Source organism: Drosophila eugracilis, unplaced genomic scaffold (assembly GCF_018153835.1).
Source record: "Drosophila eugracilis isolate 14026-0451.02 unplaced genomic scaffold, ASM1815383v1 contig_1765, whole genome shotgun sequence".
Taxonomy (NCBI): domain Eukaryota; kingdom Metazoa; phylum Arthropoda; class Insecta; order Diptera; family Drosophilidae; genus Drosophila; species Drosophila eugracilis.
Genome location: NW_024572605.1, coordinates 3,550,229 through 3,565,739, shown reverse-complemented (window position 1 = coordinate 3,565,739; position 15,511 = coordinate 3,550,229). Strand labels below are relative to the sequence as shown.

Sequence of the window (15,511 nt, the reverse complement as noted above, 5' to 3'; positions counted from 1 at the left end):
ATTAGTGTGGCTGATTCTTCATTAAGATAGAAAGCCTAGCTGCCGTAGCGTCTTAATTTGTTAAGTGTCTTGCTGCGAGTGCAATTGCTGATGCTGCTGCTGCTGTTGGGTATTGCATTGCCTGACTGTCTGGCTTAGTTAGGCAACTGTCATCATTATTTTTTCCAATATGCATTTAACGTTTTTATGGGCATGCGTGTTTGTCTCTACGACTGAGACTTGAAACCCTGGCTGACCAGCGGCCTAATCAGCATCTCATATTGTTGCAGTTGCAGTTGCTGATGCTGATGCTGCGGCGGCTGCTGCTGCTGTAGCTGTTGCTGTTGCTGTTGCTGCATGTGGCACGCAATTGCTGGCCATTGTTTGGCAGGTCTCTCTACAACGTATCCTTGGCCATTGAACTTGCTTTCGTGACACTCATCATCATCAGCAACAACGTCATCAAAGCCGTTGTTTATATTTCATAGACATTTTCCGCCGAAGCCTTTGGCCCAGGTCCAGCGGCAATTGACGTGGCTTGACGTCTTAATTCTCCGCCAGCAACCGCAGCGAGTCGCCAAAGCACTTGGGCCAATGCTAGGCAGCATCTTCACAAACCTGTTACACTGAGAAAAATTAAGTCCTAAGTCTCTTGTTAGTAAGAAGGGGAGAGAAAAGGATTGTAGTTTTAGGTAGAAGACAACTGCAAAAGTTGGGTTTACAAAGATTTTTAATTCCAATTTCCTTAAAAGACTTTCTATTTTCTCGCAGTGCACTTTCGGCCCATCTACGTGTGTATGCGTGCAGCGACGCCTTCCGCACACACTTGATGGCGTCTCATCTGGCATCGGTTTTCGGTTACCATTAATTGCAATTGCGTGTCCCAAAGCTGGCTGCTCATTGTTTGCTTTTCCCCTCGGCCATATTTCCCTGGCGGGATATGCTGCCAATAATGCAGTTTTCGGCCCTACACTGGGTAAATAAACATTGATCTTGAAAACTTATATTTACCCAAGTCATCAGCACCGTCATCATCATCATCATCCGTTGGGCATTGTTTTCTTTGCTGATTGCTTTGTATGACCAGGCAGATGACAGAAAGTCGAATGGCTTTTGGTTTTTTCTCATTTTTTGCAAAACTTAATATGCTTATGCACCTCGGCGAGGTGTTGATATTTGCTTATTAAACACAAGTCGCTTTTTTATGTGCTCAGGCTAAATAAGTTGACTGCTTAATGAGCCCAATCACGTTAATTTCTTTGGCAAATATTGAGCTGTCGCAGCTCGTGCGGAAAGCCAACGCCTCGGGAGTGGGACATCCTTTACAGAGATTCCCGTTCCCATTTCTCAGTTCATAAATGGCCGGAGCTAAGCGGGATTCGTTCCAAGGGCGGAGCCACACGGAAAACATTTTCCGCAATCAAAAGCCCACTGACTAACTAACAAGCAATAGCAATAACACCACATCGATCTTGTCTATCAATAGCAGCTACGGCGAGGGGATTACAAAAGGCAGAAGTTGTTCGGGTCGCAGCACGTGAGCCAACATCATCAGCGGACACCCCCAAGAACAACCTGTTGGTGTTGTTGCTGCAACAACAGCAACATCAGTTTGCAACAACAACGACTGGAATGACGACGTCATTGGAGTGGAAAAATCACTTCCGCGTATGTGACCAAAGCGAACAGCAGTCAAAAGAATAATGCTGAGCTGGAAAATGGCAAAAGCTGGCCATGGAGAGAAGAAGAAAAAGAGGTAAAAAATAAAAAAAAAATATGGGAGAACATAACGAAGCCGGGGAAAAATTGCTAGAAAATAGTTTGCCATTTTCCACTTTGGCGCTGCAATTTGGCGCGCTGGCAAGTTTAATGCGAATTTAAAATGTTGTCGATGATAATCTATTAATTATAGCTTTGAGCCGCGGCAGCCCAAAAGGTGTTGAGTGAACTGCTGGTGGGTGGAGAGTGTCGTGGCCCCGAAGAACCCGAGATTGCGGTTTGGAATTTCACTTCTCTCCTCCGGCACACGCACATCGAACAGGTACAAAAAGACCTATTAATCTTCTGTGACTTTCTCGATGTTAAATTAAAGCCATTAAGCTCCTTAACATATTTAATAAATTCCAATAAATCCCTTTAATTCGATTTTAGCCGACTCAATAGAGCCCTTCTGCGGCAAGGATATTGCAGCTTCGGCTTATTGATTGCATTGCCAGACTTGTCTTTCCCATTTCTAACTGTCTTCGGCAACGCCCCTCAGCAACACCTTGACCGGTGCACCGCAGCAACACCACGACGTAGCAGGAACAGGAACAGCAACAGCAACAGCAACACCATCACCACCACCGCCACGGCAACAACTTGTCTAGCAACATGGAGAAGCAAATTAAGTTGGCACTCTTTAATAAGATGATGATGGCTTGGCTTTGATATATCAGCGCGCCTGGCTGGCTGGCTTGGTTAGCTGGTTGTTGCTTCTTGGCCGACTGGCCAGCGTGCCGGGGCGTTGCAGCAACACCAACAGGCCACAGAAAGGTGTCGTGCCTGTTGCTGCTGCTGCTGCCATGACTCGGTGTGGCGAACGGCATTGACAGATTGCAACTGAGCGTGAAAATAGTTCCCATGTCTGGCCTCTACAGCTTCTAATGCGCTTTGGATACTTGTACTCGGTTACCTGTACTTGTACCTGTGTACTTGCCGTTATTGCTGCAGCCGGCAGTCATTATATGGAATTTTTGGATATATCATCTTTCGACCGCTGACTGACTGGACGGCTCTTGGCCGGCTTACATGCAACACGAAGCGTTCTCGCGCCGTTGCCGGCGGTTAATTTTCAGCTTTCTGCGGCGGGGACACGTCTGCCAAAAACAGAAAAAAAAAACCAAAATGTTTCGTTTTATTTTTTTCCGATTTTTGCAGATTTTTTCGGCAACGGCCAGACAGGGGTACCAGTCAAGTACTTTTGCTATCATTGCAATTTATCACGGACAGTCGGCTCGGCGGTCTTTTTGGCCAGCCGCCTTCTCCTCCAACTCCTCCTCCTTCTCCTTCTCCGATCTGGAAACCCAGCTCCGTGGCCTGTGTGAGAAGTGTGCGTACGTGTTGCTGATGCCGCGCTGATGATTCTCGCCGACAATCGAAGCGGCCTGCGGGAAACAGGCGGCGGACTTGCGGATGAGCCAAAGGATGCTGGGATGCTGGACTGCCCACTAACAAGCACTTCGACTAATCATAAAATTATGAGGTCGTCGTCATTTGACACATTTTCCAGGCATTTTCCGAGCTATGCTAAAAATAATTGCGAAAATCAATTTCGCTTATCAGTGGCGTCGTGGGTCACAAGACAGGCGAGTTAGGTACACAGCTCAAAAGGGTTAAAACTAGGATTAAATATTAATTGCAATATTTAATTTATTAGGAAATAATCACTTATGTCAAATAGAATATCAATGAAGCTAATAAATCTTACTTCGCAATATAATTTTACAGAAATACTGCCTTATTTTCTCTCTGTGTACCTGTTAAGGTTGCTGATGGCTACGGACATTTCCCAGCATGATGCTGATAGCGATGCCGACTGCGATTTTGTTTCAAGTGCATTACGAAAGGCATGAGCACTGGCGAGCATCGCCCAGATAGCGTCATGCTGAAATCCTGATGGGCAGTGGGAAAAAGGTAGGTGTTCTGGGCCAAAATTGTATTTAAGGACCTAAAAGCCGTTGAAGATTATTGATAAGCAGTTTCTGAAGCAGCTCTAAAATGCAGTTATGCACCATTGAAAAATGTAACATTGCGTTTTATCTCCTTTTGATTTATGTTTTCTCATTTATTTTAAAATTTTACCTTCATTGTCAAAATATTTGAAGGAGAAAGTTTTACTTACTGATGGAGTTTTCTTAAATTTTTGAAAAACACCAAAAAAATATGAAAAATTAAGGAAATCTCCAGTATAGTTATGATTATTTCCCTTGAGTTTTCCCGTTTTCTTAGTACAATTATCCAGCTAAGACCCACAGTGCCCGTTGATAATTTATGCCACGCATCAGTTTTTGTACTTTATACGCGTCCAGATAGTGCCGCCATGCCATTCTGCAAGTCGGCGTTGCAATCGCGTCGTCGGCTAACTTAACGCGATTTCATTTCCTTATCATTATCACCTTGGCCTGGACACGGGCCCTGGCACTCCCCGAGTGGCAAGGGTTCAATCCCCAGCCCAGGCTTATCTGCACCGCCTTAACGTAATTTAGCATTTAATCTTGTCTCGGCTCTTAAGTGTCTGCCACAATTTACGCGATGGATGCAGCATGCAGCTCCTCTCGGGGCCTCTCCAAGGTTGGCTCCTCTTCTCCGCCTGATTTGTGGTCCATTCACTGAGTCCATTCTGGTCTCAGCCGGATGGCTTTGGGAGCAAAATGGCAGCTAGTTTTACACTTGTTGCCAGGCAACAGGTACAAAAGGGGTTCTGCGAATCCCTGTAAAATACGGCTAGCACGCGCCACCGGAAAAAATGTGGGCGTGTGCCGCCTTCTAGATTCACCTTTCCTGATTTACGACCATTTGATGGAGGGCTCTCGTGGGAGAGAGTAGAAGCCTGATTCCGGCTAAGCCAAAACGTCAGCGGTCACTCGAGCATGACAAATCGAAGGTTATCCCTGGGATTTTTCCCAGACGCTTCATTTGCCTGTCGCGACACACGCCGCACAGGAGGTCCACATCTCTAGCTCCTTTCCGGGCCGGGTGACAAACTTTCCCGAAATATCCGAATTTCCTCAATTGATTTTTATGGCCCGTTTCACGCCGCGAATTGGTCAAGGTCGAAACGAAAGGCACCAAACGCGTGTTTAGGTAGCGTGAAAAATCGTACGGAACGTGGCAACGAGCTCAAGTCGCTGTTGCAGCTGAAGATGAAGATGGAGCTGAAGTGGCCGCCTCTTAGATGCCATTTGCATACAGGCTGGCTGCCCAAGGGCCCTCCACATGCGGCCACATCTGAAGGGGGCTCCCAGCTCCCACCTAGCATCTCCGATTCCCTCATATGGCAATGAAATTTACGACACTTTCAACACTTCACGCCGCCAAGTGTGAGAAGGAGGAGCGCTGGGCGAGATCACGCACACGGGCTGCACTTGCTCCATGCTCCAAGGCCCACGCTGCACAGGGAAAAATTCATACTAAGATATATTACTAATATATTTCCAAAGTTTCTCCTCTTTTTTTCATCCATGAAAACCATTTAACTTAGCTCTATGCAGTTTTTAATTTATATTTTATGAATATTTAAGACCAAAACTTGTCTCTGTGTAGCAGAAAAGAGAAAGAAGTAGCGGCAACCAAATTAGTTTTGACATAGCAGCCAAATGTTTACACATGGCTGCCATTGGTGGCAACACCTCCCCAGTGGCCAGGGGTTTTGTGGGAGTTTCCCGGTTTTCCAGCTCACAGCTTCCAGCGGCACATAAACTACCAAAATATTTTAATTTCAATTTCGTCGGTGGGCCTGAGGGGAAAACTCATGCTGGGAGCAAGTGGATTGGAGGATCGGTAGATCGGTGGATCGCTGGATCGGTGGCTTGACAAATGCAACCGCCAACAATGACGCAGTTGGTGGTGCATTTCTTCGGCATTTCTTTAAAAATAAATTTATGTGGCAGCCTTCGCTGCTGCGCCTTTGATATTTCCTCGATGCTTCCTCAATGAACTCGCAGCTCCACTTTTTCTTCAGCGGCTATGCGGCTTCTGCTCGCTGCCGTCGAACTAATTGCAAACAAAAAGCGAAAGATACTTTTGTGTTCTGGTTTTTTATGGGCCCCCAAATGCCTCGGTCGCTGCCTTAAATTTCGATCTAATGAAGTTTAATGCGCGCATTTCTCATAAATTATATGAAAAAAAACCTCATTTTGGTTGCTCTTTTGTGGATCCCGAAAAAAAAATCATATAATGCCCGGCCTTTGTGCCAGTCGGCAGGCGAAAGTTGGCCGGGATACAATTTGGTGGGCCCTGCTCTGCTCCGAATCCCCAGTTTTATGCGTTTTTAATATTTCCCTTTATGAATTCTATGTCCGGATTTTGCATAACAATAAGGCGGATATCGGTCAGCATTTCAGTGGAAGAGCAATAACTTGGAAAACGATTCACGGCCAGGGCTATTGGGCCTATGAGTCACGCGGTTTCTACAAGACCAGACGTTGAGGCGTCAATGAAAGTTGGTAGAAGAACTCTGAAGGTAGAATGTCATGACAATTAGTTGAAACCTCAAATAGTGCATTCAACATTTTTCTTTTTTACAGTTTTAATTTATTTTTAATGACAAATGGTCCTGTCGCATTCTAAGCCACTTTCCTGCAAATTATCCCCGCAAAATCCGGCCAAATCACATAATCTGTTCTTTGTCCTGCTGTCCCTGGGCACAAGTGCCAACTGTATTGTCCCGATGCCAAAGACCTCACCACGTGTTGGATAAACATAGAGTTCTCGTTTTTTTTCACGAAATTTCGCCAAACATCTGTCCAAAATGCAGAAATCACACACAACTCGGGGAATCAGTTCTAATGCGCAGTGGAGAGATGGGTTTCTGGGTTGGACAAACTTCATGGAAGAGAGCTGTGTGACTGCATGGAATTGTGTGTCATTTTTTATATGACAAGCCCGTAGCAGAGCACGTACTAAGCTGACACAATGATGCAATCATCACGTGCAGCGTTTGTTTTCCAATTCACATTTTTCCACCGTCGGTTTCCACAAATACCATGTAGATGCCATGGAGAAGGGGTTTTCCCGAATCGAGGGGCTTTGGCCACGCTATTTATGACGAGGATTTTGGGCCAGTTCGACGTGGTACGCCGCCTGCCTGGGTTCTGCGGTTTTGTTCGATTACCGGACAAGAATGCCTGGCCCCCCTCTCGACAGGCGAAACCCTTTCATATTTTAATTGTCGGGAGTCTTCTGTGCGGCAGCTGGCATTGTAAGGCTTAGCAAGGCGGTACGTGACGGGGCCACACGCGCGCCTCTTACAGCCAGGAATTTTTGCAACAAACTGAGAACACTGAGGGAAATTCTGAATATATTTTATACAAGGTTTTATATCAGGGAAGAACATATAAGCAGTACTTTATGACCTTAACTGTAAGATCTCTTAATAAAACCCTATAGAAAAGTCTAGGAAAACTGTAGAGTAGTAAGGATACCAAAGTGCTATCTAAAACCCAAGTTCCTGTCCCCATGTTGGCCAGTGTACTGCCATCCAGATTCATCTGATCTGGCTCTGGGCGAGTGCATTGACTTGGCAATTAAAATTCTACAGATATGCGATACATTAATTACTCGCTTCAATTGAAATGCAAATGCCAAAACTCGCCTCTGGATCTCTCTATACATTCGCCTTAACTTGGCCCAGCTAGCGTGTCTCGGCCGAGTTAAGCATCAGAATAAGAAGAGCTGGAGTCGGAGTCGGAGTTGGAGTCCCAGAGCGAGGGACTAGTTTCCTGGAAAGCAGCGGCGAGATGATTTACAACCAGAAGCGCATTTATTCTGGCCATTTTTCGCTTTCGCAGCGCAGCTCGCAGTAACACACAAAAGTTGACAGTTTATTGATGCTCATAAATTGCGACGTCTGGCAGCAATTAAACCAACACGTCCCCAAGGACATGGCAGGACGTCAGTGATTTGTTTACAGAGATTAGCGCAGAAAAACCGGGAGCAGGGAAAATTTGTGTCAGGTGAGCCAGGTAACCAAACGGGATTCGGGATTCGGGTCTCGGCTTCCTTTAGATTCAGCCAGGCAAAACGTCAAAAAGTGCACTGAATTTATGTCGCAGCGATTTACGACGATTCCCGGGCCTTTTGCGCAATGCTCTGGTCCTCGACCGATTCCTGATTCCTGATCCCTTTTGGCCGAACGGCCGGCCGTTAGTTAGCCAGAATCGTGGGTCGTATATTGGACAGAGAATGGGTTGGGAAAAAGAGTAAACGTCAACGCCTCTATTTGGGTTACGCCCAGAAGCGGCTGGCTGCTTGTCAAACGCCCACAAATCCGAATCGCAATTCCAGGATACTTTTTTTGTAATACTACTAGTAGTAGTAGTTGTTGTTGTTGTAGTTCCTCCCCTGGATGTTTATCCTGGCCATGTGTTGCTGGTCGCCATAAATATTGAAATTTATGTAGTACGCGAAAGGAAGGATGGCCTAACAGGCCAATCACCAAACTCTCGTGTCCTGGCTCCATGGTTTATTAGTATTTATTTGTGGGCCTTTCCATTTCGGCATTGTCAAAGGACTCGTTGTTTTATGACCAAAATGGGAGGCATAAAAAAGCCGAAAACTTAATCCCTGGATTTATTATGTTACGTTACGTTCGGACTCTTGCTGCTGCCACAAAGCAATCTCAATAAGAATTCAAATGACAAGTCAACAAGTATTCCGGTGCTTAATGCATTTGCGCCGCTCCATTTGTCAAAACATGTCAGTGCGGCGGAAAACAATTTAACAACATTTAACCAAAAAGCCAACTTGGCCAATCAACATAAATTTAAAGCCCAGTCGGCCGGCTAAAATGCTAAAATGCTAAACTGCTAAAACTGCCCAAATGGCCATTTGTGTGTGGTGCGGCTGTTTGAAAAGTGAAAGTCTAATGTGGTTCAAATGCTGCTGCTGCTGCTGCTGTTGCTGTGAATACGAATGCGGACCTGGATTGGCACTGCCTTCTGGTACAAGGTATGCGGTATATGGAATGAATATACACAGCCCATGTTGGCCAGGTCCACATGTCCTCCCCCGCCTCGCTGAGCTTGTAATTTTGTGGCGAAAACTTTTATTACGATAGGATTTGTTAGGCCTGGCCAGGCCAGTTAGCCGCCAGAGATCGAAATGCAAATGGCCGAGACAAGCGGCCGGGCATTTTGTTAGACAGAGCGACCAAGTGGGGTCGACGGGCTGCCAAATCAGGTTGAGGCGGCCGCTTTACATACTCCGCTTTCTGGCCATGCTTTTCGCCCAAAACGCTCCAGTTATGTCAAGAGGGAAATAGGAGCAAAAAGCAAAAGCAAAGCCCAAGCTAAAACATGAGGTAACTCAACGGAAAATTGCTTGCCGAGGAAAAAAAAACAGGGAAAAGCGCTGCGTATTTTCCGCAACGCCTTGTAGAGCAAAGTGTTGTAAATGTCCAGCGGCCACAGACACCGCGCTCGTAATCTGTCTTTATTTTTTTGGCCGGACCAACTCTTTCCTCATATGAAAATATTTACGTCTGCAAACGAGGTTCACTGGAAAAGTTTTGGGTATATATTATAGAATTTAAGAGTAAAAGAGTTCAGTCTTTAGCTCTTAGGTTGGACACACTTAGAAAAGCAAACTAACCACTCAAGCGATTGCTAGATTTTTTCAAGTGCGAAGTGTTATTAACTACTAACCGACTCTACAGAGTAACACTTAATGGAAGTAAATTAAATCCACAAGATACCGCTTGCTAATTCCTATTTTGAGTACCAAATCCCATAAAACGTGTAACTTAAACGATGCCCATAAACTTTTCAAACTCTCAATGGCTGGCTACATGAAAATTTCCCAATCTCTCCCACCAACTCAAATTGCAGATCATAAATCTTGGGCTCAACTCCGACGAACATAAAACTGGCCGAGAATTTGATTTGACATATCAATAATTTATAACAAAATTATAGTTTGCATTGCCGAGCCCCAATCACACCACACAGCCATACACAGAGTGAGAGAGTGAGAGACCGGAACTGCTGCCGGCTGGTAATTACCACCAAAAAGTTGGCCATAAAGTGTCGGAGTTGGCCGGAATATCGGCGGGACTCAATGAGTTGTCTATGCCCGGTCCACAATGCGTCGATTAAAATCGGTGTTAAAATTTATGCAACCGAGTTTTTATGCGATTTCTATCGACAACAGCGGTAACAAGTTTTGCCAGATTATTTCTGATGTTGTTGTTGTTGTTGCATTTTCTGGCCATTTTCGGCTGCTGTTCACGTGTGTAATTGTGGCTAAACAAGCAATTTATTGTACCCCATTGCAAATCGGATCAATTCTCTATCACTGCTATACATAAGATAAAACCACAAATGATGCCAGCAATTTCCCATTTTCCATCGGCCTGCTGTTGGCCATCCGAATAAGGCGGCCAAAAAATGTATGGCCATCTGACCGAGCGAATCGACACCTCGGAAACCTCCTGCTCCCTCGATCGGATCGACCAACTACCGTTTGCATGGGGGCTTTATTAATAGAAATAAATCAAGTTTTGTGCACCGACATCAATTAGCCTCGGCCAGAGCAGCCAAATCCATAGCTAACTGCTTGGTTCGTTGGCTGGCTGGCTTCCTACCCACTGGCGTCAGATACAAATGTATCTGCATCTTGTTTGTGCCGCGCTGCTGGTTGGCTGGTGTTGCCCCAGTCGTGTTACAGCCGCCACATATGTTAATAATTTGCAAAATGCATTTGTCTGGCGATAACACGCAGGTGATACCGCCGTACATACGGCACCTGAGATCTGTCAGAGCCAATCCCTTCTTCTCGATTCCGCGCCTGGCGCCTGGCTGGGCTGGAGTTTTGCTAGCAATTAGCACAGTCGGATTTGGATACGGATTCGACCTTATCTCGAGGGGGCTTATGAAGCTATCAGAGCGCAAGACTGAGCCGTTGCCAATACACGACCCTGTCATAAGTCAGAAATGAAATCGGACCCCGAACGGGACCCCAATCAATGGGTAGAAGCTGCCTCCATTAGATAAAAATTCACTGGCCCATAGATAAAGCCTTAAACGCAGCGATGCATTCCGGCGATAAGGCGACAGACAGCGGCCAATTCATAATTCTTGAAGTCAGTTTTTGGGGACTACACGGAGAGAAATTCCTATTATGTCGTTCTCGCTTTTTAAAAGAGCATTCAGTGGGATCTTTTATACATTGGAAAAAGTCAATTTGAATGTAGGTTATAGATTGTTGTGTTTAACACTTTCAAAAACCACTTCTCATACCCTTTTTCTTTCTGTGCATCGGCAACAATGTCGCGCAGGCGTAACTCGAAACCAGAAGGGACATACTCGTAAATCGCCGGCCCGGCCGGGAAAGGGAACAAACCCAAAAGCGTACTCAGAACGAGCGCAGCCGAAACGAATATTTCTGGTTTTTATTTCATCGCCCAGCGACAAAGAGGTAGGGAATATTTTTTAATTTATATTTCGTTAATTTTTATATGAAGAGTTGACATCCAGACGCACCGTTCTCGGCCCGATATCTCCACGTTCGTCGCCATCAGCAGCCGCATGCCGTCCTCATCTTGGTCTCCACCATCGTCATCTTGGCCGTTATCGCCCGTTTAGGCAACGCCGCTGGGAGCTCAGACTCCATCCCCATCCTCCATCACCAACTCCAACTCTGATTCCGATTCCGAATTGGGCCCCGACTCAGGCGACTCCAACTCCCATTATGATAAATCATTTTTGTTTTTATTTCTTGACATGTTTTCCTGCTCTCAAGTCATCCAACCTTATCGCTGTCTTTTGTGTGTTCTACCGGAAAAAGTGGTATGTGATCTTAAGTTATATATATAGTATATGTATATATCTAGACACTGAACAAATTTGAAATGGCTATATAGCTTCAATATTCTATATGTATTTCCGAGACAGATCTCAACTTCTTGCGACTTCGCAGCTCATAAAAATAGGAATAAGCCACCATATCGATGTAGATCAATGGAACTGTTAAATGTTTTGTTAAATTAAAAAATAAATTTTTTTAAACAGGTATTTACTTACTTAAGGGCAGGACATACATAAAAAATGTTTCTGTTTCTATGCCATAGAGAATGGCTGTGAACAAATAGAAGAACTCCACTGACAGGGGAACAATTTGTATCAGTAAAAACATGAAGAGAAAAACGTACTTCTTCTGTAGAGAGAACCTTTATAGATATGCTTAGTAAGAGACTAAATATAATCACCATTAAGGTTCCATATAGCAAAATAAGCGCTGCGCTAGTCATCACTATGAAGGAAATCCCCAGGACCCAAAATCCAATAGTTTCCTTTTCAATTTCACGAGAGGTGGCGTGAATATCTGCTCGTTTCGAGTGCTTCATCTGGTAATACATGAAGTAAGCTAAGAGTCCGTAGTAAAACGATAGCCAAAGACCACCTATACAGCAGCCAGTGCGCAGGCTAAAAAAGTAGCAACAGGCGTCTAAGGTAGCCATTTTTATACTTTCTGATTTTTTAACATTTTAAGCAAAGCCATATTGCTGAATTAACTTTACGTTTCTTTGACTTAAATTTAAAACCGATTTCAAGTGCTGATAATTATTGTTTTTCCAGGAATTAAATTAGGTTACAAGTGCCAAATACATTGACCCACCGAAAGGTAAGTAACGTAAACGAACATTTAGGAATTCGTTTTTAACTGGCTTATGATTCATGCGGTGATTCGACCCACCGACCACTGGACTCGAGACAGTTTAAAGACCAAACCTGAAACAAAAACCAACTGATAGCATCGCGGCAAAACGAAATGCCATAAAAAAGACCAAGCCAGAAATTAAGAAATTCATAAGTTCCCTGTGTTTTCCGCTGAAAGATTTTATGTGATTCGACTTGGCTGTGAACGAGGATGTGGATGTGTGGCAAAGAGCTGCAGGCAGAACCAAGATCCCGATGCAGATTGAGATTGGAACTCGGCAGAAGAACTTGTTGAGCACTGTAAGTTGTGGCTACATAAGAAAGATATATATAAGCCATACCATGCCACCGATATACAAATCTGTCGCCCCCACAAAATGCATGGGCGCACTTCGGCACAACGCTAATGTGACACTAAACTGATGTAATAAAAAATCCGCTTATCGCGCTAACAAAGCAGCCCAAAGCAGGCCCAAATAAAAAACTAAATACCTCTGAGACCCCGTCGACAACAATATGAAATTTCATACTGACTGACAGGTCAGCCCACGAACACAAAGAACGGATAAAAGAGTGAATCAAAATCAAATCACATTTCAAATTTCAAATAGAGCGAAGGCTCCGAATGGGGCATAGACGAAGAAGTCGTCGAATTACGGCCAAGTCCCCGAGTGACTTTGATATTCTGCTGTCAGGTGTCCAATTCGAATGTCAATGTCGCCGCCCTGCTTGTCCCCAGAACTTGGCCTCATATGGAAAAAAAAGCAGCGATAAAAAATTTATTAAATTATTATGGCAGAGCAATATTTTTGTAATTTCTCTCCGATCAACGAGGAGGCGGCCTGTGCACACCGCACCTCAGAGAGAATGAAAAAAAGACTTTTTGGCCGGGAATATAATAATAACTCGTTTGGAGTACTCCATTGGACTCCATGGGACTCCATGGGACTCCATTGGACCATCGATCAACTTCGAGTGCCCGTACTTCAATTATGCGTAATTTAAAAGAAATTAATGTCGTGCAAAAAATTACTTTTCGGTCTTTGGTTTTGGCCTTTTTCACCGCTGCGTTTTCATAAACTTTTTGGTAAAAACAACATTTAACAGCGGCGGACGCGCAAAATGTATAACTGCGCTCGGGTCCGGGCCACATAATCATAATATTTATAGTATTGGCATTAAATGCCGGTCGCGCCCAAAAAACACAAATTGGAAAGGAAAAAATTACTTCTTTTATGCGGCGGATGAAGTCCCAAAAATTCCTCAATTAATGTTCGTACCTGAGAGACTCCATCCAGTATTTGGCCAAAAGTTTTCTCTTTTCTCATTTTTAGTTGAGATATTAACATAAAAAGTTTAAGAATCAGTTTAGGATATCTAAGTTCGAAAGCAAACCTTTATCCGAAATCAGTTTTTGGAATCGGAGATGAGAAACATGGCCCCCGGGTGGCAGTCAGCATTTCTCTCCCTCACTTGGCCATATCTCAATCTGGCCATTTCTCATCCTGGTGGCCAAAGTCGATTGCTGCTATACTTGTTGGCTTATTCCCGAAAAAGAGCGAAAAGAAAACAACATAACCCTCAATTATGATATATATTTTATGAGAGCACTCGAGGAGCCAACTGAAACTGAGAAAGCCCTTTTGCCGGCCTTCTTTCCTTGCTATAAGCCAAGCCAAGACACACCGACAACCCACACAGGGTATAACAATAAAATAAAGTGCAGTTAACACATGACTTGGCGCAAATAGTGTCACATTTTGATAAATGACACTCGTTTGTCAAGCGGCCACCACATCCATATCCACAGCCACTTTCGGCCCAGATATTTGCGGTTAGCGACCTCTCTCTCTCTCTCTCTCTCTTTCTGTGTAGCCAAAAATTACCCCCCAAACAGAGCGCTTAAGCCAGAAACGTCTTGTCAAGTCTGGGTTCTCGTCAGTCTGGCCTGACTCTTTCGAAGGTGTTTGGAGTGAATTACACGCCCCTTAGAGCCAGAGGAGCAATCTTGACGGATGGGCCAAGAGCCAAGCTGAACCAAAAAAAAGAAGGCCTCGACCGAGGGACAGCTTTATTATGTCTTAATTCGTACAAGCCAAGATCCGCTGTCCAATCCTCTGCAGTGGGTCAACTTTCGTTTCGGGGCGTGTTAGCCCGTGCTTTTGCTGGCCAGAGCTGTTAAAAATATTGAATTAAATTTGCCGGACGCGCAAATTAATTTCCGCATAATGCGTGGGGCAAGAAGTTTGGATGTCTTGTAATTTCTTAATATTGAACTTGCACTGCACCCATGTAGGAACTCGGGGGTATGCTGGCCACTTTTCATTAGGTGGTCTCTCTGGCTGTTCTTATGGGCGCGGCTGGTTGGTTGGCCAAAACTTTATTTACCGCTAGAACCCCTGATCAAGGGGGTCCAAGATGATCATCTGCCTTGGCCGTGGCCGTTGCTTTTGCCTTTTTCTGGGTAGGTGTAACCATAAAGTTCGCGCTTGCAGGCCAAAGTGAAAGAACGAGTTTTCAGCAATAACAATTACAAACACTTAAGCCCGGGCCGAACTTTGTTGCTTTCTGGGGCGTGGTTGATTTGTCAGAAAGGCGTGCTTTAGGCCAAGACGTCCTGTTCGCTCACCTCGAAATGGCTAAGAGAGAGAGAGAGATATCCATGCATTATGCAGAGAGATATATGCATTTCCGAAAAGCCATAACATTTAATTTCCAATAGAGTATCCCCAAAAGCGCTGCCATAATCCCTACTTTCAGCCCGGTTATGACTCCGAAAGTGGCACAAAACCAATGCAGTAGGCAAGCGGCAACACAATGCATCCACTATTTGATAGCCAATAAATTTGAACATTAGCCAGGCCAACCTGCTGCTGGTCTGGCATTGTCAATGTCGCAACGTGTTAAAAATAAACGTTTGTAAAATTCATCGCTCTAATCCAGCATATCATGATAAATTATGACTTAAATCAGCTTTTGTCACATTTTCAACTCATCGTCAAGTCGAAAATGAACAGAGGAAAATTTGTCATAGGCTAAATAGTTTGAGAGGTGTTGGAAATTATCCGGTCTGCGGGAAAAGGTGTCACATGATTTGGTATGCAAATAAACTGATG

The 15,511-nt window shown here is 44.6% G+C and overlaps 1 protein-coding gene across 1 annotated transcript; it reads right to left on the bottom strand.

Annotated features, from left to right (window-relative positions):
- Nucleotides 1–11,154: 11,154 nt before the first annotated feature.
- On the bottom strand, nt 11,155–12,281 carry LOC108108990. The gene is made up of 3 exons (XM_017217248.1): nt 11,945–12,281; nt 11,760–11,892; nt 11,155–11,702 (listed from the first exon to the last, which is right to left on the bottom strand). The coding sequence occupies exons 1-3, from the start codon at nt 12,194–12,196 to the stop codon at nt 11,602–11,604; spliced, it is 486 nt and encodes a 161-aa protein (XP_017072737.1). The 5' UTR covers nt 12,197–12,281; the 3' UTR covers nt 11,155–11,601.
- Between the last annotated feature and the right edge of the window lie 3,230 nt (nt 12,282–15,511).

Excerpts from the sequence above, each read along its gene's own strand:
- LOC108108990 (XM_017217248.1), bottom strand. The coding sequence starts at position 12,196 with ATGGCTACCTTAGACGCCTGTTGCTACTTTTTTAGCCTGCGCACTGGC. Across the intron at positions 11,893-11,944 it reads TGCTATATGGAACCTTAATG|AAGAAGTACGTTTTTCTCTT; the intron begins GTGATTATATTT and ends TTCTCTCTACAG. Across the intron at positions 11,703-11,759 it reads TATGTATGTCCTGCCCTTAA|TTCCATTGATCTACATCGAT; the intron begins GTAAGTAAATAC and ends AACATTTAACAG.